This window comes from Hypanus sabinus, chromosome 7 (genome assembly GCF_030144855.1).
Source record: "Hypanus sabinus isolate sHypSab1 chromosome 7, sHypSab1.hap1, whole genome shotgun sequence".
NCBI classification, from domain to species: Eukaryota; Metazoa; Chordata; class Chondrichthyes; order Myliobatiformes; family Dasyatidae; genus Hypanus; species Hypanus sabinus.
Genome location: NC_082712.1, coordinates 163,257,084 through 163,284,203, shown reverse-complemented (window position 1 = coordinate 163,284,203; position 27,120 = coordinate 163,257,084). Strand labels below are relative to the sequence as shown.

The 27,120-nt window shown below is 41.0% G+C and overlaps 1 protein-coding gene across 3 annotated transcripts in view; it reads left to right on the top strand.

Moving 5' to 3' along the window:
- Positions 1–27,120, top strand: part of prmt3 (protein arginine methyltransferase 3) — a 255,955-nt gene that overhangs the window by 209,370 nt on the left and 19,465 nt on the right. For all 3 annotated transcript variants that reach the window (XM_059976035.1, XM_059976033.1, XM_059976034.1), the window contains 2 exons: positions 9,147–9,197; positions 11,845–11,932. In XM_059976035.1, the coding sequence (XP_059832018.1) occupies positions 9,147–9,197; positions 11,845–11,932 (139 nt within the window). The remainder of the gene's footprint in view (positions 1–9,146; positions 9,198–11,844; positions 11,933–27,120) is intronic.

Sequence of the window (27,120 nt, the reverse complement as noted above, 5' to 3'; positions counted from 1 at the left end):
CACAGTAACAGGGCCTTCAGCCCATCTAGTCTGTGCTGAGCCATTTAAACTAGCTACTCCCATCGATGTGCATTTGGACCATAGCCCTCCATGCCCCCTGCCATCCATGGAGCTATCCAAACTTCTTTTAAATGTTGAAATGAAGCTTGCATGCACCACTTGCAATGACAGCTCATTCCACACTCCCACAACCCTCTGAGCAAAGATATTTCCTCTCCTGTTCCCCTTAGACTTTTCAACTTTCACCCTAACGTCAAGTTGTCGTCCCACCCAACCTCTGTGAAAAAGGCCCACCTTTTCTATACCCCCCATAATCTTATATTCCTCCATCAAATCTTCTCTCATTCTTCTACATTCTAAGGTCCTAACCTATTCAATCTTATAACAGGTCCTCCAGACCCAACAGCATCCTTGTAAATTTTTTCTGCACTCTTTCAACCTTATTTACATCTTTCCTGCTGGTAGGTGAGCAAAACTACACATAATACTCCAAATTAGGCCTCAACAATGTCTTGTACAACTTCAACATAGCATTCCATCTCCTGTACACAATACTTTGATTTATGAAGACCAAAGTGCCAAAAGCTTTCTTTACGACACCATCAACCTGTGACACCATTTTCGATCAATTATGGACCTGTATTCATAGATCCCTTTGTTCTACCACACTCCTCGGTGCCCTACCATTCACTGTGTAGGACCTACCCTGGTTGGTCCTGCCAAAATGCAATACTTCATACTTGACTGCATTAAATTTCATTTGCCACTTTTCAGCCCATTTTTCCAGCTGGTCCACTGGTTATCCCCACTGGTTCAAGAGCCTGATGGTTGAGGGGTAATGACTGTTTCTGATCTAGGTGGTGTGAGTCCTGCAGCTCCTATATCTTCTTCCTGATAGCAGCAGCAAGAAGAGAGCATGATCTGGCTCCTGGCGGTCCCTGATAGTGGATGCTGCTTTCTTCGTAATTGCACCTATGCGCTGGGCCCAGGGCAAGTCCTCTGAATTGAGAACACTGAGATAACTTAAAGTTGCTGACCCTGTCTACCTCTGCTCCCCCAATGAGGACTCGCTCATTGACCTCCAGTTTCCTTCTCCTGAAGCCAATAATCCACTCCTGGGTCTTGTTATCGTTAAGTGAGAGGTTGTTATTATGGCACCACTCAGCCAAATTTTCAGTCTCCCTCCTACATGCTGCTTCGTCACCACTATTGAATTGGACAACGTCTGTGGCAACATCAGCAAACTTAAATATGGCATTGGAGCTGTGCTTAGCGAGTAGAGCAGGGGGCTAAGCACACGGCCTTGTGGTGCACCTGTGCTGATGGAGATTGTTGAAGAGAACTTTCTGGGATCTGCAAGTGAGGAAACTTGAGGATCCAACTCTACAAGGAGATGATGAGGCCAAGGTCCTGAAGCTTGTTGATAAGTTTTGAGGGGATTAAATACTGAGCTGTAGTCAATAAAGAGCATCCTGATGTATGCATCCTTATCCAGATGTTCCAGGATCAGCCGGTTCTGCTGGTAGGCAAATTGGAGTGGATCCAAGTCACTTCTCAGGCAGGAGTTAAATGTGTTTCATCACCAACCTCTCAAACCGCTTTATCACAGATGATGTAAGTGCTGCTGGGCAATAGTCATTGAGACAAGTTATCCTTATCCTAGCATAAGTTTGAAAAAGAGGAGGTTAGTATCTTTCCCCTGTGTTTGAGCCAATATTTATCCCTTCAGGAATATCACCAAAGAAAGACGTTGATTTTGTGGAAGTTTCCTGTCATGTTTCCAACTTGAGAATTGTTAGTATTCCTCTATTTTATGAACAACTTGTGTACCTGTTGAAAATCAACAAGAATTTATTCAGTTCCAACAAAGAATGGCATTCCCTACTGGAAACTTTATTGTAGCACAGTGGGAATGCAGAGCTAATGTTAGAATCGAATCACTTGTGACTAATGATAGAGTAGCCTTGACAAATCAAAATATTAAAAATTAACCTGTGTGGAAAACTTCACACACCTCAACACAGAACTGATTCACAACCTACACTCATTTCCAAGGACTCTACAACTCATGTTCTCGATATTATCTATTTAATTGTTTGTCTATTATTTATGTTTTTTATATATTTGTTTAGTTTGTCTTCTTTTGCACATTAGTGTGTTTGTCAGTCTATTTGTATCTAGTTTTTCTTTGGTTCTATTGTTTTTCTTCATTCTTTAGTGCACAGGTGAGTGATAAAAATCTGAGGGAATCGACGGGAGTAAAATAAAATTCACGTAGGATTAATGTAAATGAGGGGTAGCATGAACAGTGGGCTGAAGGGCATGTTCTGTACTGTATGATTCTGTGACTATGACAGTAAGGCATCCACATATTTCCCTGTCTGAGAAGGCTGTACAGTAGGCTTTCTTTCCTACAGTGGGATAATATCCATCATTTTCTGATTGTGAATGCTAGTGCATGTTAGATGCTCATTTGAATGCCTGAAACGGGGCGCCCAACCTGGCATCCACAGACCTCTTGCTTAATGGTACTGGTCCATAGCATAAAAAAGGCTGGAAACCCTTGCTCTAAACATGGAACCTTACAGCACAGAACAGGCCTTTTACCCACGATGCTTTGCAAACCTTTTAACCTTCTCCAAGATCAATCTAACATAGCCTTCCATTTTTTTTCTATCATCCATGTTCTATCTAAGAGTCTCTTAAATGTCCCTAATGTGTCTGTCTCTACCACCACCCCTGGCAGGGTGTTTCATTCACCCAGCACTCTCTGTGTAAAAGAAATCTTACCTCTGGCTTTCTCCAATACTTTCCTCCAGTCACCTTAAATTGATTCCCCTATTATCCATTTCTGACCTGAGAGATATTCTCTAGTTGTCCACTTGATCTGTGTCTCTTATCATCTTATACACATCTATCAAGGCACCTCACATTCACCCCAAAGAGAAAAGCCCTAGCTTTTCCATGTCCTAATAAGATTTGCTCTCTAATCCAGGCAGCATCCTGGTAAATCTCCTCTAGGTAGGGAGTTTAGCATGAAGCATATTTAGTGTAGTTGCTAGCACAACGCTTTACAGTACAAATGACCTGGGTTCAATTCCCACGCTGCCTGTAAGGAGTTTGGGTTTGCAAGGATTGCCTCCGGATTTTCCCACAGTCCAAAGATGTTCCAGTTGGTAGGTTATTTAGTCATTGTAAATTATCCTGTAACTAGGCGTGGATTAAATCAGGGGATTGCTGGGCTGCGTGGTTCGAAAGGCTGGAAAGGCCTATTCCATGCTGTATCTCAATGAATAAATAAATATTACGACTAATATTACAATAAATATCATCAGAAACCATCTTTCGGATTCCCCACCTCAGCAGTGCAGATGCATATTGTATTTGAGGCTGAAGTCAGTCTAGGCTAATAAGGGATGTGGGGCTCAGGGAAGGAAATGAATGCAGAGCTGCCGCAAGGAGACAATTGGCCCACTCTTCTGTTTTTGTTCTCAAGCTGGGTATGTGGACACAGTGGGGGGTTAGAAACTTAAACAAATCATCAGAAAAGTAATGGATGATCTTTATTCTCTCCCTCCCCACCCATCAGACACTGAAGGCATGGACAGTAATTGTTACTGAGGCCTTATGTAAGCACATAGATTACTTGCAGATTATGTTATCAGGCTAAGTGAGGATGGCTTTTCCTCTCTCAGTGTTGTGGCAAAAGAGGCCTCAAAATTTCACCGAGTCAAAGAGCACAGACACGGCCTTCTGCCCATCTGGACAATGCTAACCAAGATACCCATTCAGCTGGTCCCATTTGCCAGAGTTTGGCCTATAACCTTCTAAACCTTTCCAATCTATGTACCTGTCCCACTGTCTTTTACTGTTCATTCTTAATATTTCCTTTTTGAAATTTTCAAACAAATGATAGGAGGAATGGGAAGTCTCTTAGTCTGCTAGAAAAGATATTCATCCTCTGTCTGAACTCTCACCACCAGCACCAGTACTTTTAGAAACATATGTAACCCCGTGGGTCGCCTCAGGCTCGCTCAGCTCGTTCCCGTCTAGGGGGAGCAGCCTTCGGCCCCGCCAAACTGGGTAATCAGCTGGTGTGGATGCTGTGTGATGTCCCCACCTCGCCCAAAAAACTGACAGTACACCATAAGCGATTAAATGAGTACAATTTATAAAGGTTACTATAACTAAGTGATTAATAATGATCTAATATATATGAAGAGAAAAAATAAAGAAAAGGCGCCAAACTTATCAAAGTCCAAACCACTTCGTGCACAACCGTTGGAGCTCAATTACTGAAGTCTTCTGGCCACCATTCGATCCCCTCCGAACTCCTCGACTTGCAGCTCAGGACCCTCCGAAGTAGTCACCCAAGCACATCTAGCTTCATCCCCCTTCCTCGGAGTACCTCCTGGCCTCGGACCCCCGCTTGGGGTCCGTTCCTCGCCCAGCTTACAGCATTGCGTCCTCTCTCTCAACCCCCTCGCGCCGATCTGCCCAAAAGCCCGTCAACAAAAGCTTACAGACTCAGAAGAAAGAACATTAATCCCCATTTGGTTTACAAAGGAATACAATTCTCCCAGCACACTCTCGCAACAAAGAAACATTCCTGCTAGTTAACAAAACAAAGCCCTTTTGATTACATACACAGTAACAAAGAAAAAGAAGAAACCCCCGTTACACATAGAAAATAGGTGCAGGAGTAGGCCATTCGGCCTTTTGAGCCTGCACCGCCATTCAGTATGATCATGGCTGATCATCCAACTCAGAACCCTGTACCTGCTTTCTCTCCATACCCCCTGATCCCTTTAGCCACAAGGGCCATATCTAACTTCCTCTTAAATATAGCCAATGAACCGACTTAACTGTTTCCTGTGGCAGAGAATTCCACAGATTCACCACTCTCTGTGTGAAGAAGTTTTTCCTTATCTCGGTCCTAAAAGACTTCCCCTTTATCCTTAAACTGTGACCCCTCGTTCTGGACTTCCCCAACATCGGAAACATCTTTTGTGGCAAAGACCATTGCTTCTACTCCCTGCCTTCCAGAGATAACTCATTCCTTCCATCCCTCTACTGTTTACCAATATTTGAGAGCTAGCCTTGAAATTATCACCTCTCAGATCACAATCAGGACAATTTGGAATATATCTTGACCATGGCCTGCCCTGCAGTTAAAATTGATGATTTGCTGCCTTGACTAGTGCTCCAAGCAAGGCCACTTGGACAAGAGACCAAAGGTTGTGACACAACCTCATCAAGGATCAACTTTATTCACCATATACATTTACATGTATTAGGAATTTGCTGTGATGTGTTGGCTAGGGAACAGTACACAACAATAAATAACATTCAATATTCATAAAGAATAAGAAAAATACAGTGGTCACTTTATTAGCTAAACCTGTACATCTGCTCATTAATGCAAATATCTAATCAGCCCTTCATGTGGCAGCAACTCAGTGCATAAAATCGTGCAGATATGGTCAAGAGGTTCAGTTGTTGTACAGACCAAACAGCAGAATGGGGAACGAAGGTGATCTAAGTGACTTTGTGGACTTTGTTGGTGCCAGACGGGGTGGTTTGAGTATCTCAGAAACTGCTGATCTCCTGGGATTTTCACACACAACAATCTCTAAAGTTTACAGAGAATGGTGCAAAAAACACAGTGAGTTGCCTTTCTGAGGGTGAAAACAACTTGTTAATGAGAGAGGCCAGAAGAGAATGGCCAGGCTGATTGAAGCTGACAGGAAGGCACCAGTAACTCAAATAACCACGTGTTACAACAGTGATGTGCAGAAGAGCATCACTGAACACACAGTCCTTGAAGTGGATGGGCTACAGCAGCAGAAGACCACAGACATGCACTTAGTGGCCATTTTATTAGGTACAGGAAACTTAATAGGTGGGTGTGGAGAGGGCTAACAAAAGTGGTGGCTCAGATCAACTGCTTGAGAGAAGAAATTTGTAAGATAGTGTAAAAATTTTTTGTTTCAATGGCCCTTTTGTACTTTCCAGAAGGGAGCTTTTGGAAAAGGCAGCTTGCCCAGTGGGTAGTGTTGTCACTGATTTTTCCCATCTGCTTCTTTACAGGTCCTGCAATTTTAGTAGACCTGCATATGAAATTTCTTTCAACAGAGAAATTCAAAATTTGGAGACCAAAAAAAATGACAGCCTTTCTTGAATCCTTCTTGAGCTAGTGAGTTTGTGGGGAAAACAGACAAACAGCCTAGTTTCCTGTTTATTAGCAACAACAGTGGTTAGCTACATACTCCGCACTGACAGAAGTTCACTTTCATCATATATTGTTTTTTTGAGCAAATTGAATAATTTATTTTAGATCCCTGCTTAAGCCCAGCTTGAAAAGCCTTTACTGCCACTTTTTCTGACTTTGCATTGTTGTAGGTACTGCTGTTGGTTCGGGCTGTGAGGTCATTTTCATGCTTGTTGGAGAGAGTAGAAGGAATGGGTATGAGAGGCCCTCTTTTGTGATTTTAATCAGAATGGAAGTGATGAGTGCATAGAAGAGGACTCCAAAGAGTTGACTGTAACTCAGGAAATCTGCAATGCACTGTTTTGGATATAAGTAGCTTCTTAATTATTCTTGTTGTTTTCCAAAATAAATTGGTGTTTCAAGCACCCTTGGATCCATAATCCAGGCTGGCATGGCGACACAGCTAATAGAGCGATTGCCCCTCAGCTCCAGCAACCCAGACTTGATTTTAACCTTCTGTTGATTCAGAGTGGAGTTTACATCATCTCCCTGTGACCTCATGTGTTTTCACTGAGTACTTCCTCACGTATACCACAAACACGCCAGTCAGTAGGTTCATCGGCCTTCATAAATTGCCCCTAAAATGTAGGTGAGATATGGAATTTGGGGAGAATTAAGGGAAATGTGGGAAGGATTAATGTAGGATGAGTATAATTAGATGCAGCACACACGAAACATAGAATGTTTCCTCATTTCCATAGATGCTGCCTGACCTGCTGAGTTCCTCTGGCATTTTGTACATGTTGCTTTGGATTTCAAGCATCTGCAGATTTTCTAGTGTTTGAGTATAATTAGATGCCTGATTTTGTGGGACAAAGTTCTTGTTTCCTTATGGTATAGGTCTATGATTCTATGAGTATGAAGACTGGCACAGTTATCCCCAGTATACATCTTGAGCCATTACATCATCGATCCCCAAAGTTACACTCAACCCTTTGGAGGGGAGGCAGTCTTTCTGCAAATACTCATTGCTTTCTCTCTCAAACAGTTTTGTGAAGTGCCGAAGATAACTCTCATTCCTAGCTTCTCCAATAAATGTAAAAATGGTTGCCACACTGAGTAACACACACAAATGCTGGAGAAACACAGCAGGTGGGGCAACATCTATGGAGGGGAACAAACAGTCAATGTTTTGGTGCAAAGCTCTTCATCAGGACTAGAAAGGAAGGAGGAAGAAGTCAGAATAAGAAGGTGGCGGGGTGGGGGGGAAGGAGTACAAAATGGGAGGTGATAGATGAACCTGAGTGAGGGGGAGAGGGAATGAAATGAAAAGCTGGGAGATGATAAGCAGAAAAGGTGATAGGCTGTTTCCTCTCCATCGATGTTGCCTGATCTGCTCACTTTCCTTAGCATCTTGTGTACGTTACTCTGGATTTCCAGCATCTGCAAAAAACTTTGCGTTTATGATTTGCAAAATCTAAACTCTGAATACTTTATTTTCTGAACTTCTGATTAGCAACATCTGCAATTATTTGATTTTATTTTTTTTTCCATGGAACTTCAAGCAGAAAAGCATGAGCAAAGTCAGTAAAACTGGCTGAAAATATCTTGACTGCTGCATCTGAAATAAGGTCCAAAGTAATAATTTGGTCTAATTATCCAAGTCTAGCTGCACACAAAGTGACTGCTTGCTGAAGTTGTAACAGAGGCTTTAGTTGAAGAGGGCTTCAATCTGCGAAGGAGTTTTTGTCATCCAATTGTTGTTAACAGCACCGTATAAGTAAAAGTTTGTTGTTTCAGAATGAAAATACGATTCTGTCATTCAGATATTAAAATACATGATATCTTATTATATCGAATTTTCGGCCAGAGAAAATAGTTGAGGCAAGTACAGCAATGACTTTTTAAAAAGGCGTTTGGATAAATGTAATAAGAAGGGTTTAGAGCAGGGGTTTCCAACCTGGGGGCATAGACCCCTTGGCTAACAGTAGGGGTCCCTGGCATCAAAAAAGTTTGGGAACTCCTGGTTTCAAGGGATGCAAACATGGGCAAATTGGTCTAGTTTAGGTGAAAATCTTGGTTGGCATGGATGAGTTAGGCCTAAGGGCCTAGTTCCATGTTGTATTACTCTATGAGTGATAAGACTGTTATCATTGGGTCTAGGCCATTGCTTTAATTAAATCTCAATGAATAGGGTTCTCATGATGCCAGAATGTGTGGCGACACTTGCGGGCTGCCCTCTCGCATATCCTTGGGCGTGTTGGTTATTAACGCAAACAATGTACTTCACTGTATATTTTGATATACATATGATAAATATGTTAATCTGAATCTGAACGTGGCTTTGATCAAAGCTCTTGCTCAAACGCTCTTTTGGAGCACCATTTCTCCCATTCTGGCCTCTTGTGTTTGTCCCTGTTTTCTTTCAGCCATCATTTGGCTACTGCCACGTGGCTCCTGTGTTTTGGAATCCCCTCACGAAACCTTACTGCACTTCAGTCCCTTAAGCCGGTCCTTTGAGACTATCTTCTCAAGCAAGCTTTTGGTCACCTTAATAAATGTCTTTTTTTTTGCATCTGGTGTCAAAATTTGCTTATGCTACTGAGATAAGTCTAGCAATGGTTCTGCTATGCTACGGCTGCCATTTCAACATAGATTGCTGTTGGACCTGAGAATTTCTCTGTGAAGATGTTATTTTGTAGAGTTATAGAGCTACTTCTTTTATTACCCTATTGGTAAAAATGTCATACAAATGGTTTAAGACGCTGCAGTACAACATTTGTCACAGCTGTGGAATAATATAACAAAATCAGTCTTGATGTGAAAGGCAGCAACAACAAACCACAAATGTCTCACATCTGCTGACATATTATTCAGCGAATTGTGCACATTTATATATATATTTTTTTGATTTTATGTTGTGCTTTTATTTCAGGCAATTGCTGGCTACTTTGATATTTCATTTGAGAAGAATTGCAGCAGTAAGGTAAGGACTTGCAACAGCAGGGCTCTCTGCACAGTGCATATACAGAATAGGATGCTCGCTCACTTAATTGCAAAGCTGTTTTGCCAGAAAGCGTATAATATTCCTGTGCCAACTCTTTGAATTAGCCTCACTTCTGTATTCTTTCCCTATAATCCTGCATATGTTAACATTCCAAGTACATATGTTCAATCCTCCATTGAAAGTCATTATTGAGTCTGCTTCCACATCCCTTACGAGGGGTGATTGATAAGTTTATGGCCTAGGGTAGGAGTCAATTTTGGAAAACCTAGCACATTTATTTTTCAACATGGTCCCCTCCTACATTTACACACTTAGTCCAGCGGTCGTGGAGCATACGGATCTTGGACCTCCAGAGAGTGTCCACAGATGGGTGATTGATAAGTTCGTGGCCTAAGGTAGAAGGAGATGTTATTAATTTTCTGCATAATCACTCAAAGATTGGAATTGCATGTGCATGTAATGAGAGCTGTATGACTCTTCTTCTACCTTAGGCCACGAACTTATCAATCACCCATCTGTGGACACTCTCTGGAGGTCCAAGATCCGTCTGCTCCACGACCGCTGGACTAAGTGTGTAAATGTAGGAGGGCACCATGTTGAAAAATAAATGTGCTAGGTTTTCTAAAATTGACACCTACCCTAGGCCACAAACTTATCAATCATCCCTCCTACAAGCCATGTATTTCTGTGCCTATTAATTTACTTGTTTGAAAATAAATCGCCACATCTTTCTCTTTACTTTGTTAGCCTCAAAACACAAAGCTGGACATTCAAAGAAGTGTATGATTTCTCTGATGTTGCTCCAGTCCTGATGAAGTCTCAGCTCGAAACATCGACTGTGTATTCATTTCATAAGAACATAAGAAATAGGAGCAGGAGTAGGTCTTCTGGCCTGTAGAGCCTGCCCTGCCGTTCAATAAGATCATGGCTGATCTGGCCATGGATTCATCTCCACTTACCTGCCTTTTCCCCATAAATGTTAATTCCCCTACTATGCAAAGATCTATCCAAACTTGTCTTAAAGATAGTTATTGGGGTAGCCTCCACTGCTTCATTGGGCAGGAAATTCCACAGATTCACCACTCTCTGGAGGAAGCAGTTCCTCCTCATTTCCGTCCTAAATCTACTCCCCTGAATCTTGAGGCTATGTCCCCTAGTTTTAACCTCACCAACCAGTGGAAGCAACTTCCTTGCCTCTGTCTTATCTATGCCTTAGACAGATGCTGCCTGACCTGCTGAGTTCTTCCAGCATTTTGTGTGCGTTGCTCTGGATTTTCAGCACCTGTAGAACTTCTTGCGTTGACTATTTCTCTTCCTACTTTTTTTGTTATAAGATGTTGAGGCATGAATGGAGATTGTCTTTTTCACATACAACCGAGCAATTGGCACAGTTGGAATTGCAGAGCCGTCCCATGGCACAGAAGCGCAGCGGTTGGTACAGTGCTTTACATTTCCAGCTGTTAGATCAGGTTTCAATTCCCACCGCCTTCTGTAAGGAGCTTATATTTTTCCTCCCAAGACCACATGGGTTTCCTCCAGGTGCTCCAGTTTCCTCCCATGTACCAAAGACATAAGATTAGGGTTAGTGAGCTGTGGCATGCCATGTTATCATCAGAAACATGCCGACACTCGCGAGCTTCCTAGCACAATCCTTGCCGATGTGATTTGACTCAAGTGATGCATTTCGCAAGATTTCTTATAGACCCATACATGACTTACTGTGTAGAGGTATGGGGAAATACATACAAAACAAATACAAGCTCGATTTTTCTACTCCAAAAGAAAGCCATACGAATTATAAATAAGACAAGTTATTGTGAGCCAACCAGTCCACTATTTATTCATCTAAATACTTTAGAGTTCAGAGATTTTCTAGATTTTAAAATGATACAAATTATGCATAAAGTAAAAAATGGACAGTTGCCACAAAGTATACAAAGATTGTTTAAGATGAGAGAAAGTCAACATGATTTGAGAGGAACATGTGTATTTCAAAAACAAAGGATAAGAACAAATGTAAAAAATCATTGTATTTCAGTCAGAGGGGTGAATCTATGGAACAGTTGTAGTGAAAATCTAAAAACATGAACCACACTTAACAAGTTTAAAAAATTATTTAAAAAATAATTTAATGATCAAATACAAAATCTATGATTTAAAATTAATGGGAGTAATGTAAATAAGTGATACTTGGAATTGGACTTTGTGCTAAAAGATTATGAAATTTTTTGTTTTGATGCGATGATTGACGCTAAATATGTTTTTATATGAGTAAGGGGGTAGGCGTCATAAACTGTAGCTTCAGCCTACACCCTTTTGGTCTCTTTTAAAGATTGTAATTATTTAACTTTGTTTTATGAAATCATCGTTGAAAATGATGCTTTTTGCTATGTTTGTACTGACTGAAGTAAAATTTCATTAATTCATTCATTCATGTACATGTGACAAATAAAGCTAATCTTTTCTTTACACCCTCAATATTTATGCAAAGACCCTTCTTTATCAGATCTGGTCATTGTATTCTTCATGTCTAATTGTATTGGGTGCTGTTTTTGTGCAAGCGTGAGTGTGCTGCTTCTTTAGAAATAATGCCTTTCATCAGATACCTTTGCACTTTGGTTTCCAGGTCATGTTCTCCACTGGTCCAAAAAGTACCAAAACTCACTGGAAACAAACTGTGTTTCTTCTGGAACATTCCATCTCAGTAAAAAAAGGTAACTGATTTGTCCAGTGTGCATCTCCCTGCAGGCATGAGGCTTTCATAAAGCACACAGCTTTGGATAGCTGATTACGCCTGCTGCAGTGACACAAATCTAACTATAGAGCTGTACTTATTAACTATTTTTAATGCTTTGCTAATTATTGTGAGTTCATTTTAGACAACACTATTATGTGAAATTAATGGTTCGCTTGCCACATCGATTTGATGGCTTTCACGAATGACAGGAACAAAAATAATGACAACAGTGCAGAATGAATTACTTGCCTGGTATGTCCAGGGTACGTTCAGAGATTAACCTGGACCTATGCCAGTGGAAGGGTCTAAGCAGCTGCCCTCCACTTTGCGTTTTGTCCTAAAAAAAGGTCTCTGCATTTCATCAAATGAAACCTGCAGATGTTATGTTCCCTCCAGTTATTAATGTAACCTGAAGGGAAAGTGTCATTGTCCTTTTGAGCCTCATCAAATGCCAACAGCAGTGAAAAAAAATCATATATTAGGCAGGACCCATCTGTTTAAATAAAAGTAAAGAATCAACTAAATAGAAATAATTGAAAATGATCAGGGTCCACTATCTGACAAAGTATAATTGCCAGTCTGTGTTTTTTTTATATCAAATTTCAGTGTATTTATATTGTCTTTGTGTTCTGAATCAAATTGTTTTGCTCTTTTATTCTATGGTGTTTTAGGCATGGTGGTTGGAAAGTGCAACAACACACAAGTTAAACACTCCTGATTACATTGCCAAGATTAATACAGTGGGATTTAACTTGTAATAGAGGAATCTTTCAGTTACAACTCCATCGCCTCTGATAAATTACTTAGATATGACAGTTCCCTATTTGTTTTCTTCCGTCACCAGTTTCCTTTCTCTTTCTGAGGAGTTAATCTTTTACTTGGATAGAATATCATCCATTTCGGGGATTCTCTGTTCCCCAAGATGGATGATATACTATCTAAGTAAAAGAAATCCTTCGAAATTGAGAAATTTGTGAAGCTCCATCACTTATATTGAAATAAAATTTGACTTAGGCCAAGATATATCTTCAACGTCTGTTAGACATGAGGCAGCACTTCTCTGAAGGAACCCTGTTGTGCCTTGTAATAGGTAGCAGTCAGAAATTCAAACCGTTGTAAAAGATATATTTGAAATGGGTCAGATTTAATATCTCCAGCAAATGTTGTGAAATTTGTTGTCTTTGCAGCAGCTGTACATTGCAATACATAATAATAAAAAACTCTGAAATACGGTAAGTATATCCATATTAAATAGTTAATTTAAATAAGTAGTACAAAAATAGAAATAAAAATGTAGTGAGGTAGTGTTCATGGGTTCAATGTCCATTTAGGGATCGGAATGCAGAGGGAAGAAGCTGTTCCTGAATTGTTGAGTGTGTGCCTTCAGGCTTCTGTACCTTCTCCCTGGTGGTAGTAATGAGAATATGATATGACCTCACTGATGGGGTCCTTAATAATGGATGCCCCTTTTCTGAGGCATTGCTCCTTGAATATGTCCTGGATATACGGAGGCTAATGCCCATGATGGAGCTGGCTAACTGTACAAGTCTCTACAGCTTATTTCGATCCTGTGCAGTCGCAATGGGTCAGTGGTTGTATTTGGAAAAATTACAGTAATGCCTACAGTACTTCAGTCAGAAGAATGTATCAGTTATGCATCCCGATCCATTGATAATTTAAAAAGGTAATTATTTAGCTGTGTTCAGTATTAGAAGAAATAAACAAATCTGCCATTTATATTTCATTTGTGCACTGACAAACCTTTAACCATAACCATATAACCATATAACAATCACAGCACGGAAACAGGCCATCTTGGCCCTCCTAGTCCGTGCCGAACCCTTAATCTCACCTAGTCCCATCTACCCGCACTCAGCCCATAACCCTCCACTCCTTTCCTGTCCATATACCTATCCAATTTTACCTTAAATTACACAACTGAACTGGCCTCTACTACTTCTACAGGAAGCTCATTCCACACAGCTATCACTCTTTGAGTAAAGAAATACCCCCTCGTGTTTCCCTTAAACTTCTGCCCCCTAACTCTCAAATCATGTCCTCTAGTTTGAATCTCCCCTACTCTCAATGGAAACAGTCTGTTCACGTCAACTCTATCTATCCCTCTCAAAATTTTAAATACCTCTATCAAATCCCCCCTCAACCTTCTACGCTCCAATGAATAGAGACCTAACTTGTTCAACCTTTCTCTGTAACTTAATTGCTGAAACCCAGGTAACATCCTAGTAAATCGTCTCTGCACTCTCTCTAATTTATTGATATCTTTCCTATAATTTGGTGACCAGAACTGCACACAATATTCCAAATTTGGCCTTACCAATGCCTTGTACAACTTTAGCATTACATCCCAACTTCTGTACTCAATGCTTTGATTTATAAAGGCCAGCGTTCCAAAAGCCCTCTTCACCACCCTATCTACATGAGACTCCACTTTCAGGGAACTATGCACAGTTATTCCTAGATCTCTCTGTTCCTCTGCATTCCTCAATGCCCTACCATTTACTCTGTATGTTCTATTTGGATTATTCCTGCCAAAATGTAGAACCTCACACTTCTCAGCATTAAACTTCATCTGCCAACGTTCAGCCCATTCTTCTAACCGGCATAAATCTCCCTGCAAGCTTTGAAAATCCACCTCATTATCCACAACACCTCCTACCTTAGTATCATCGGCATACTTACTAATCCAATTTACCACCCCATCATCCAGATCATTTATGTATATTACAAACAACATTGGGCCCAAAACAGATCCCTGAGGCACCCCGCTAGTCACCGGCCTCCATCCCGATAAACAATTATCCACCACTACTCTCTGGCATCTCCCATCTAGCCACTGTTGAATCAGGGGAGCCAAAGCTTATACTGATGTCAGAATCAGAATCAGGTTTATTATTACCAGTATGTGATGTGAAATGTGTTAACTCAGCAGTGGCAGTTCAAAGCAATACGTAATGTAGAATGAAAAGTAAATAAATAAACAAACAGATAGATAGATAGTGGTATACATATATTGAATAAATTAAAAATCATGCAAAAAAAACCCCAGAAATACTGTATATTTATAAAGATGAGGTAGTGTCCAAAGGTTCAATGCTCATTTATGAATCGGATGGCGGGGGGGGGGGGGGGGAAGGAAAGAAGCTGTTCCTGAATCGCTGAGTGTGTGCCTTCAGGCTTCTGTATCTCCTACCTGATGGTAACAGTGAGAAAAGGGCATGCCGTAGGGGCTGGAGGGCCTTAATAATGGACACTGCCTTTCCAAGACACTGCCTTTCCCTGAAGGTGTCCTGCGTACTTTGTAGGCTAGTACCCAAGATGGAGCTGACTAGATTTACAACCTTCTGCAGCTTCTTTCGGTCCTGCGTAGTAGTCCCTCCATACCAGACACTAATGCAGCCTGTCAGAATGCTCTCCACAGTAGATCTATTAAAGTGGCCAGTGAGTGTGTGTTTGAGGTCTTCTGCTGCTGTAGCCCATGCACTTTATGGTTCGATGTGTTGTGAGTTCAGAGATGCTCTTCTGCACAGCACAGTTGTAATGAGTAGTTATTTGAGTTACTGTGGCCTTCCTGTCAGCTTGAACCAGTCTGGCCATTCACCTCTGACCTCTCAGTAACACGGTGTTTTCGCCCACAGAACTACCACTCACCAATTTTTTTGGGGGTTTTTTGCGCCATTCTTTGTAAGACTGTTGTGCATGAGAATTCCAGTTCAGTAGTTTCTGAGATACTCAGACCACCCCATCTAGCACCATCAATCATTCCAAGGTCAAAGTCACTTTGATCAAATTTCTTTCCCATTCTGATGTCTGGCCTGAATAACAACAGAACTTCTTAACCACGTCTGCATGCTTTTCTGCATTGAGTTGCTGCCACGTGATTGGCTGACTAGAAATTTGCATTAACAGACAGGTATATGGGTGTACCTAATAAAGTGGCCACTGACAGTATTACTTAACATATTAATGGAGGTTGGATTTGTTGGTGCTACAGGCTAAAGGTTAAATATTCCACTTTAACGGAAGCCTGTTGTTGTAGGTAGGAAATGTGAAATAAATGTTGGTTGAAAATAGTGGACTGAAAAAATTTTGCCAATTTTGATTGTGAAGTGGAATTGACAGACAATAGCTTTCTTCTGAAATCAGTAAAGTCATTACATATACAGTGGTGCTAGAAAGTTTGTGAACCCTGTAGAATTTTCTCTGTTTCTGCATAAATATGACCTAAAATGTGATTAGAACTTCACATAAGTCCTAAAACTAGATAAAGAAAACCCAATTAAATAAATAACACAAGAAAACTTTACACTTGTTCATTTATTTATTGAGAAAAATGATCCAATATTACATGTATATGTTGGAAAAAGTATGTGATCCTCTATGGTAATGCTTTCTACAAAAGCTATCAAGAGTCAGGTGTTCCAAAAAATGAGATGAGATTGGAGGTGTGGGTTGTAGAGGTGCCCTGCCCTATAAAAAAGACACACAACGTCAAGTTACTGACAGATCCTGCTCTTGCCAAGAAAGATCTGTTTATGTGCACCATGCCTTAAAACAACTTTCAGAGGACCTCAGAAGAAGACTTGTAGAGATGCATGAAGCTGGAAAAGGCTACGAAAGCATTTCTAAAGATCTGAGTGTTCATCAGTCCACAGTAAGAGAAATTGTCTCCAAATGGAGGAAACTCAGTATTGTTGCTGCTCTCCCTAGGAGTGGGCATCCTGCAGAGATCATGCCAAGAGCACACCTTGCAATATTAAAGAAGGTGAAAAAAAAACCCAAGGGTAACAGGAAAAATCTGCGGAAATTTTTAGAACTTGCTACAATCTCTGTTCATGTGTCCACTATAACAAAAACACTGAACAAAAATATTGTTCTTGGAGGAAGCCACTGTTCTCCAAAAAAAAACATTGCTGCACATCTCAGCTTTGCAAAAGACCACCTGGATGTTCCACAATGCTTCTGAGACAATGTTCTGTGGACAGATGAGAGAAAAGTTGAACTTCTTGACCGAAATGCATATTGCTATATTTGGAAGAAAAAGGGTTCTGCACACCAACATCAAAACCTCACCCCGACTGTGAAGCATGATGGAAGGAGCATCATGGTTTGGAGCGGCTTTGCTGCTTGCAATTGGTGAGGGACACAAATTCAAAATTGTATCAAGGCATTTTACAGGAGAATGTCAGGGTAGCCAGTCGTCAACTGAAGCTTAATACAAGTTGGATGTTGCAAGAAAACATGATCCAAAAGACAAGAGTAAATCAACAACAGAATGGTTTAAAAAAAAACACATCGTGTTTTGGAATGGCCACTTCAAATTCCCGAGTTTAGTCCTATAGAAATGTTGTGGAAGGACCTGAAGCAAGTTGTTCATGTAAGGAAGCTCACCAACGTTCCAGAGTTAAAGCAGCTTCTTAAGGAGAAATGGTCTAAAGTTCCTCCGAGCCAATGTGCAGGACTGATCTCCAGTTACTGGAAACATTTGGTTGACGTTATTGTGGTACAAAAGGGTCACACCAGATACTGAAAGCAAACCTTCACATACTTTTTCCAACAAATACATTGTAATATTGGATCATTTTTCTCAATAAATAAATGAACAAGAATAATGTTTTGGTGTTATTTATTTAATGGGTTCTCTTTATCTAGTTTTAGTACGTGTGAAGATCTGATCACATTTTAGGTCATATTCATGCAGAAGTAGTGAAAATTCTACAGAGTTCACTAACTGCCTAGCACTACTATAGTATTTATGTAAAAGAGAAAAGCAGGTATCACATGTGCCAATGCTTTGCCCTGTTCTTCTCTGCTGATAGAATTTTCTGTTCCCATGCCACACTAACACCAGTTCACTTGATTCTGAAGGAAGAGAGGGGATATCATCCTAACATTGGCAAATATGATATCTGGAACTGGCTACATTATTTCACAATACAGTCAGCAGAATTAAAGCAGCCTTAAGTAAACTCATAACATGACAAGCAAATTCCATGTATGTAGCATTAATAAATGATTACTTAGACAGGACCAGTATTTGAAAAAAAATCTCTTATTTTTGAGACATTAGAATCAATCAGGTTTATTATCACCGACACGTGACGTGAAATTTGTTAACTTAACAGCAGCAGTTCAATGCAGTACCTAATCTAGCAGAGGAAAGTAATAATAATAAATGAAATATAATAATAATAATAATAATAATAATCAAGTAAATCAATTAGGTATACTGAATAGAGTTTTAAAAAGTGCAAAAACAGAAATACTGTATATTAAACATTAAGTGAGGTAGTGTCCAAAGATTCAATGTCCATTTAAGAATTGGATAGCAGAGGGGAAGAAGCTTTTCCTGAATCGCTGAGTGTGTGCCTTCAGGCTTCTGTATCTCCTACCTGATAGTAACAGTGAGAAACGGGCATGCCCTGGGTGCTGGAGGTCCTTAATAATGGATGCTGTCTTTCTGAGACACCGCTCCCTGAAGATATCCTGGGTACTTTGTAGGCTAGTACCCAAGATGGAGCTGACTAGATTTACAACCTTCTGCAGCTCCTTTCGGTCCTGTGCAGCCTGCCAAAATGCTCTCCACGGCTTCACAAAAACTATAGAAGATTTTGAGTGTATTTGTTGAGATGCCAAATCTCTTCAAACTCCTGATAAAGTATAGCTGCTCTCTGCAATTGGATCCTCAATTTGCTAACCAGAAGACGACAATCTGCGTGGGTTGGTGATAACATATCCTCCTCGCTGACAATCAACACGCGTACTTCAGGGGTGTGTGTTTAGCCCACTGCTCTACTCTCTATTTACACATGACTGTGTGGCTAGGGATAGCTCAAGTACCATGTATAAATCTGCTGACGATACAACCATTGTTGGTGGAATCTCAGGTGGTGACGAGAGGGCGTACAGGAGTGAAATATGCCAACTAATGGAGTGGTGCTGCAGCAATAACCTGGCACTCAACGTCAGTAAGACAAACGAACTGATTGTGGACTTCAGGAAGGGTAAGACGAAGGATCACATACCAGTCCTCATAGAGAGATCAGAAGTGGAGAGATTGAGCAGTTTTAAGTTCCTGGGTGTCAATATCTCTAAGGATCTAACCTGGTTCTAGCATATCAATGTAGTTATAAGGAAGGCAAGACAACAGCTATACTTTATTCGGAGTTTGAAGAGATTTGGCATGTCAACAAATGCACTCAAAAACTTCTATAGTTGTACCGTGGAGAGCATTCTGACAGGCTGCATCACTGTCTGGTATGGAGGGGCTGCTGCACAGGACTGAAAGAAGTTGCAGAAAGTTGTAAATCTAGTCAGCTCCATTTTGAGTACTAGCCTACAAAGTACACAGGACACCTTCAGGGAGCGGTGTCTCAGAAAGGCAGCCTTCATTATTAAGGACCTCCAGCACCTAGAGAATACCCTTTTCTCACTGTTACCATCAGGTAAGAGGTACAGAAGCCTGAAGGCACACACTCAGCAATTCATTAACAGCTTCTTCCTCTCTGCCATCTGATTCCTAAATGGACATTGAACCCTTGGACACTACATCACTTTTTGTAATATACAGTATTTCTGTTTTTTTGCACATTTTAATATATTCAATATATGTATTCTATAATTGATTTACTTATTATTATTATTATTTTGTCTTCCAGATTATGTATTGCATTGAAATGCTGCTGCTAAGTTAACAAATTTCACGTCACCTGCCGGTGATAATAAACCTGATTCTGATTCTGATTTATTGATTTATTTTGGCAATTTTTAAATAAATTTCTTCTGTTCATAGCGCTCTAAAAATAATGTCTTAATTCCTTTGCCCCTTTGATTCTACAGTGAAAACTTAAGTTGAATCTCTTTATAAAGAATCGACTACCTTTGAAAGTGGTCTGTCCAAGATCTCACTGTAGAGTTGATTTAAAAATTGTCCCTGTATTTTTGAAATATAATTTTCCATTCTAAAGCACTGCTTTGAACTGGAAATCATCCCTTGTGATGTTAGGCATTAAATTGAGATTTTACATCCTTCATTGCATTTCTGTCTATTCAGTGTGTCAGTTAAATCACTGTTCGCAGCAAGGTTCCAACAGAGAGGGGGAGAGAGAGAGTGAGTATGTGTGTGTGTGTGTGTGTGTGTGTGTGTGTGTGTGTGTGTGTCTCTCTTTCTCTCTCTGTCTCTCTCCCTCTGTCTCTTTAATTTATTTATTTATCCATTTATGTGTAGTGTTTTCTTTAATGTTATTTTTCATCCATTGATGCTTATGCAGACTATTTTGTGCAAAACTCTCCAGCAGCCTTTGTCATTCAGGGAGAATGAGGTGCTGTTTGCTGCCCTGTTACATAAATTTAACATACTGCCATTGTCTTTATAATGAATTTCAATTTCCTGTTAATCTGCATGCGGCAATAGAGTACAGTGTACTTATCGCCAAAGGTGTACGATAAGACCGGGTGACGCAGCTAAGCCCCAGCAAGACTCTGCACTCATGCATCCGGGAGCACCAGAGCTGCGAAAAAAAAGCATCAGTCGTGTTAGATCAAGATGACATTGACAAATTGCTCTTCTCAGCTCCAATATTATGCCGGTCCTGTTAAATCCAGCTAGCGGGATAGCTTCTGGAAATGTACTAGTCAGCCAGTTCCAGGCGGCAGATGAAGTTGCTTTGTCGCCTTTGCCCATGATTCCTTTAAATCCAGTACTCTCCCGTTAATTCATATTGAAGGCTGGCATTCGGCAGAAGATAAATGTACTTCTCTCTCCAGCTCCAGTGATCCGTCAGCCACCCTGTCAGATCCTGAAAGTGGGAACTTCTACTTTAATTGCATGCACTTTAATCCTTAACCCCATTTTCATCTTTGACACATTGTGGTTTCCTCCCCTCCCCACCTCTCAGTTTATTTATTATTTCTAAACTGTTCCTTTGAACTCTGTGGAAGTTGCCCTTGTGCGCCCTTCACATTATCAGCAAATGTTCAAAACTCTTGCCTGTACAGCTCAAAGGAGCCACACCATTTGATTTCTTATTTTTTTTAATAAGATTTTGATAATTGCTGACTTGTGATTAATCGATACTTTTGACATCAACATCAGTTCTGCATGGATGGAGTGATTCCGCTGTGTCTATGTGAAGCATATCTTACAGACTTTTCACTGCAGCAAACTTGATGCGGCAAATCCTTTCAGCTCAGGATTATTCCTAAAACAAGGCTGCAGCGTCTGGGATTACTGATTACCCATACATGTACTCATTCCAGCCTGGACTCCTAAGCATTTCTTCACTTCAAAGGCTGTATAGCACTCGATGAATTTGTATCTGTTTGTTGCAGAAATCAAATGAAGAACTCCAGAGCCATTTTCTAAGAGGAGAACTGTGCAATGATATGATCACCCTTACCTGGCAGTTCCTCACAACATACTCTTCTGTAGCACAGCTAGCTTTAAGCTGTAAAGACTGACCGACCTAATTTGACTTGCCATGCAGAATTTGTGAAGCATGACACTGACCTTAAACTGTTTTCAATTTCTCACGGGCAGTTCTTTATATTGTCATGCTTTTATGTTATCATTTTCATGTTATCAAAGAAGCCATTTGGTCCATCATGTCTGTGTGGGGTCTCAGAATGCTCCCTTCAATCACAACCATCTCCAATTTATTTTCCAGTAATTTATTTTTGCTGATTGCTCCCCCCTTTTTTGTCCTGGCACAGACCTTCATTAGTGCTAGTTTATAATAGCTAATTCCACTCACGTGTGAAGGACACACAACGGTAGCTTTCAGGATCATATCTTTTATCACTGAATTAAGTTTTGTGAAGTTTCCTGTTTTGTAGCAACAGTACAGAGCACAGTTATAAACTTACTGTAAATTACAGGCATAAGTAGAGAACAAAAAGGACCGTTAACAAAATTTACAAAGAAAAATTAGAAATGATAAATAAGATGTGGGGGGGGGGAAGAGATGAGGTATTGTAATCTGTCAAAGCTGAAAATGAGGTTAAGAATTAAATACATACAGTTAAAATGGAAGTTCCCAGTTAACGGACCAGAAGAGGTGCTGTAAGTAAATTTATCGTCCACAGACTCCAGCTTTCAAACTTGATTTTAATGGGAAGATACTCAATAAGTCGTAATATAGTCATGTGTTAGTGTACGATTGAAATATGGGAGGAAACTGGAGCATCCCAGGTCAGGTGAACCCCCGCTGTCTCAGAGAGAACATGCAAACTCCCACACAGACAGCACGAGAGGTCAGGTTTGAACTCCGGGTCACTGACGCTCTGACACTGTGGTCTATAATATATTCACATTAATAGTGTGTACGTACTTACGGTCTTTAAAGATGTTGTCATCAACTGCAAATGCTGATTTTACATTCAGGGTTGATTGACAAACTGGGTCTTTTACTTTGATTACTGAGATTGGAAAATGGCCAGGATGGAGTCCTGCTGGTCTCTCTCTTCTGGCTTATCCTAGCTAAACAGAAAGTAGACTGCCCTCTGTTATCTTTTCAGTAGTATGATCCCTGAGAATAAAATCTACATACGTAAGAGTTACGATAAGAGCTGGTAAGTCTAGGCATGCTGTTTTTCAGTGGAAGCATGGCAACATTTGTGGGATGCCCAGCTCAATCCTTGCTGATTTGATGCAAAAAATGCATTTCACTGTATGTTTCATCATATATGTGACAAATAAAACTAATATTTAATTTAGAAAGAAGCCTTCTTTAAATATCAAGCAAAATCAAGTTAATATCAGTCATTATGGCTACTCACTGCCCCTTACAGTTGCCAGGTTCCCCATCTCTTGTGAGGAAAACCCAGCTCCCTTTGGAATGAATTAGACTGAATTAACGAAAACCAAGTTGTTTTGGCAACCATTCTCAGTGAACAGAAATGTGGAGAGGTTTGAAGGTATGGCCACAGGCAATTATAGAGCACTGTCTTTTCACCTGCCACTCACGAACATCAGAACAGAATGTGAGCTATTTAGTGTGTGAGGCTGTTATGCCATTTAGCAAGATTGTGGTTGTCCACACGTCTAATATCCCAAATCTCACAATAATATTCATAAACAGCCATCTATCAAATTCAGATATTAAATTAACTTTTTGATCTACCAACAACTGCACAAGATAGTTCGAAATTTTAGCTTCCATTGGTCTTGGAAAAGCCATAGACCCATAGGATAGTACAGAAAACAAAACTTTTGTTCATCTAAGTCACAGGCCGACATTTTTTGTCCATGTACATTAATCCTACTTGCTAGCTGGGTTTGAGAATTCAAATCAAATCAAGTTTCAATTATCATTGAAACCATACATAGGTACAGTTGAACGAGACAGTGTTCCTCTGGGGCCGAGATGCAAGCTATTCTAAACAGCAAGCAAACGTTCAAAAATAATAGAAACATAGAAAACCTATAATAAGTAACATAATTCAAAATATCGAGTAAACATAGAAACATAGAAAAATAGGTGCAGGAGTAGGCCATTCGGCCCCTTCGAGCCTGCACCGCCATTCAGTATGATCATGGCTGATCATCCAACTCAGAACCCTGTACCTGCTTTCTCTCCATACCCCCTGATCCCTTTAGTCACAAGGGCTGTATCTAACCCTCTTAAATATAGCCAATGAACCAGCCTCAACTGTTTCTTGTGGCAGAGAATTCCACAGATTCACCACTCTCTGTGTGAACAAGTTTTTCCTCATCTCGATCCAAAAAGGCTTGCCCTTTATCCTTAAACTGTGACCCCCTCGTTCTGGACTTTCCCCAACATCGGAAACAATCTTCCTGCATCTAGCCTGTCCAATCCCTTTAGAATTTTAATACGTTTCAATAAGATCCCCCTCAATCTTCTAAATTCCAGTGAGTATAAGCCTAGTCGATCCAGTCTTTCTTCATATGAAAGTCCCTGCCATCCCAGGAATCAATCTGGTGAACCTTCTCTGTACTCCCTCTATGGCAAGAATGTCTTTCCTCAGATTAGGGGACCAGAACTGCACACAATATTCTAAGAAGCATATTCACTCATAAGAGAACATATTTAACCTAAGACCCTGAGCGACAATGTCCAGCAATCGATGGTGCAGTCTCCTGGCAGTGTGCAGCCGTATGCAACCCACCCTGTCATTCCACCCACTTGAACATGACAGGGCAGCACCGATGGAGAGGCCAGACTCCAACCGAGCCCAAACACACTGTAGATCTTATGCATCTCTCACCTGGTCTGCAGCAGCAGGCAAGCCCGAGGCTTGCGGCTACCGCTGAGGCTACACAACTTCCTCCGCCAGACAAAGTGTAGCTCACATTGTCACTGTCCAACAGAGTCTTGCAGTTGCAAGTGAAATGTCCAGGACACTCTCCCCATGGTTGTACTCTTTATGCTTCCAAGTAGCAGGCAGCAACACAGTCTGCAGCCAGGTCGGCTCCCTCCACACCCAAATTGGATACTCCGACACATCGTGGGCTTCTCCACCATCCCAACCTCAGAGGCCCCTTTCGGGCTCCACCACCATCACCAGTCCAGCTGCTCGAGCAGCTCAATGATTGAGTAGACCCAATCTTCTTGGAGGAGAATTGTCTTTGGATCATAAAGACCACATTTTACAAAGAAAAAAAAGCACCTTTGGTCAGCCCTCAAGAGGCTGCTGGCTTCCAGAAGAGATGAGAGTCCCTTCTTTTTCATCTTACTCGGAGGTGGAGGAGAATAATAATACAACAACCTCGTGCACTCTGTCCAAGAGTGTCCAACCTATGAAAATAATGCCTCACTAGCTACATCATAAGTGACTTGTAGAATTCTGTAAGCTTAACTGGAAATTTGAAGGCAAGAGTAGCAGTAATTTGAGTGTCGTGTGAAGTGTTGCATTTTGGGGAGGGCAAACCGTGGTAGGCCTTACAAAGTAAATGGTAGGGCACTGAGGAATGTGGCAGAACTGAGGGATCTGAAAATACAAATCCATAATCCTTGAAAGTGGCATCACAAATAGATAGATAGGGTCTTGAGAACTTTTCATACATTGGCCTTCATAAATCAAAGTATGAGTACAAGGGTTGGGATGTTATGTTGAAATTGTATAACATGTTAGTGAGGCTTAATCTGGAGTATTGTGTGCAGTTCTGATCGCATACCTATCAGAGAGATAGCAACAAGATTAAAAGAGCGTAGAGAAAATTTACAAGGATATTGCAGGTTGAATAGCTTTGGACCTTATTCCCTGGAGTGTAGGAAAATGAGGAGAGATTTGATAGAAGTATAAAAAATTAACAGATATAGGCAGTAGATTGGGTAAATGCAAGCAAGCATTTTCACTCAGCAAGACTAGAACTAGAGGTCATTGAGTAAGGACTGAAAGGTGAAATATTTAAAGGGAAATTTTGGGGGAATTCCTTCACTCAGAGAATGGTGTAAGTGTGGAATGGGCTGCCAGCAGAAGTGGAGGCTGCAGGTTCAATTACAGCTTTTAAGAGAAATTTGGACAAATACATGGATGAGAGGGATATGGAAGTCTGTCGTCCAGGTGGCAGGTTGATGGCACTAGGCAGAGTAACAGTTCAGTATGAACTAGATGGGCCAAAGGGCCTGTTTCTGTGCCACAGTGCTCTATGAATGCTGACCAGCAGATCTAGCAGATTGGATGTAGATGTGATGCAACACTGTTCGTATTCTTAGCTTCGTAACAGCAGAAACACTGTAAGGAATTCTGCGTACCAAACTTGGAAAACATTTGTCTTGGAACACTCAAAAGAATAAAACTTGAACTCCAAGGGTAGAGCATGAGTTAGGATTTTTTTAAAATTAATTTACAGGATGTGGGTGTCACCAACTAAGCCAGCATTTATTGTCCATCCCTAGTTGCCCTAGAGGAGATGGTGATGAGCTGTCTTTTTGAACCTCTACAGTTCCCAAGGTGTAGGTACACACACAGTGCTGTTAGGGAGGGAATTCCATGATCTGTGACCCAGCAATGACAAAGAAACTATGGTACTGTGATATGTTTCCAAGTCAGGATGGTGAGTGACTTGGAGGGGGATTTTCAGGTGGTGATGTACCAAGGTATCTGCTGTTCTCATCCTTCTAGATAGTGGTGGGCGTGGGTCTTGAAGGTGCTATCTTAGGAACTTTGGTGTGTTGTTGCAGTGCAGCTTGTAGATAGTACACACTGATTCTCTAGAACTTGGAAAATTAAGGAATAATTTGATTAAAGTTTTCAAGATATTAAGAGGACCCGATAGGGTAGAAGGATTTTGCAAACAACATTCGATGGTTAGGGATCATTAAACAATTTAATTGTCTTGAAAGTTTAAATCTCTATCTGCAATGGTTAAGATGTTGTAGCTGATAATAAAAACAAGCTCTGAAGTAAGAACATCTTCCACATTTGCCCTTGGAAAAATAGGTGACATGCTATTAAATTATCTTAGCATCAGTTACAGCGGCATGCAGAAGTTTGGGCATCCGTGGTCAAAATTTCTGTTACTGTGAATAGCTAAGCGAGTAAAAGATGACCTGATTTCCAAAAGGCATAAAGTTAAAGATGACACATTTCTTTAATATTTTAAGCAAGATTACTTTTTTTATTACCATCTTTTACAGTTTAAAAATAACAAAAAAGGAAAAGGGCCGGAAGCAGAAGTTTGGGCACCCTGCATGGTCAGTACTTAGTAACACCCCCTTTGGCAAGTATCACAGCTTGTAAACCGCTTTCTGTAGCCAGCTAAGAGTCTGGTCGATGGAGCAATACCTTATCTCCACCTAGGTAGCCTCCTTCCTGCCAGTATGAACATCCAACTCACTGACCGTTGATACCCCTGTCCCCCCACCCTTACCCCCATCCCTATCAATTATTTTAGTCTGGTTCGTTCTCTCTCTCTCTCCCTCTCTCTCTCCCTCTCTCTCTCCCTCTCCCTCTCCCTCTCCCTCTCCCCCCTCTCCCTCTCCCCCTCTCCCTCTCCCCTCTCCCCCTCTCCCCCTCTCCCTCTCCCCCTCTCCCCCTCCCCCCTCTCCCCCTCCCCCTCTCCCCCTCCCCCTCTCCCCCTCCCCCTCTCTCCCCCTCCTCCCACCCTCTCCCTCTCTCTCTCTCTCTCTCTCTCTCTCTCTCTCTCTCTCTCTCTCTCTCTCTCCCCCCCCTCTCTCTCCCTCT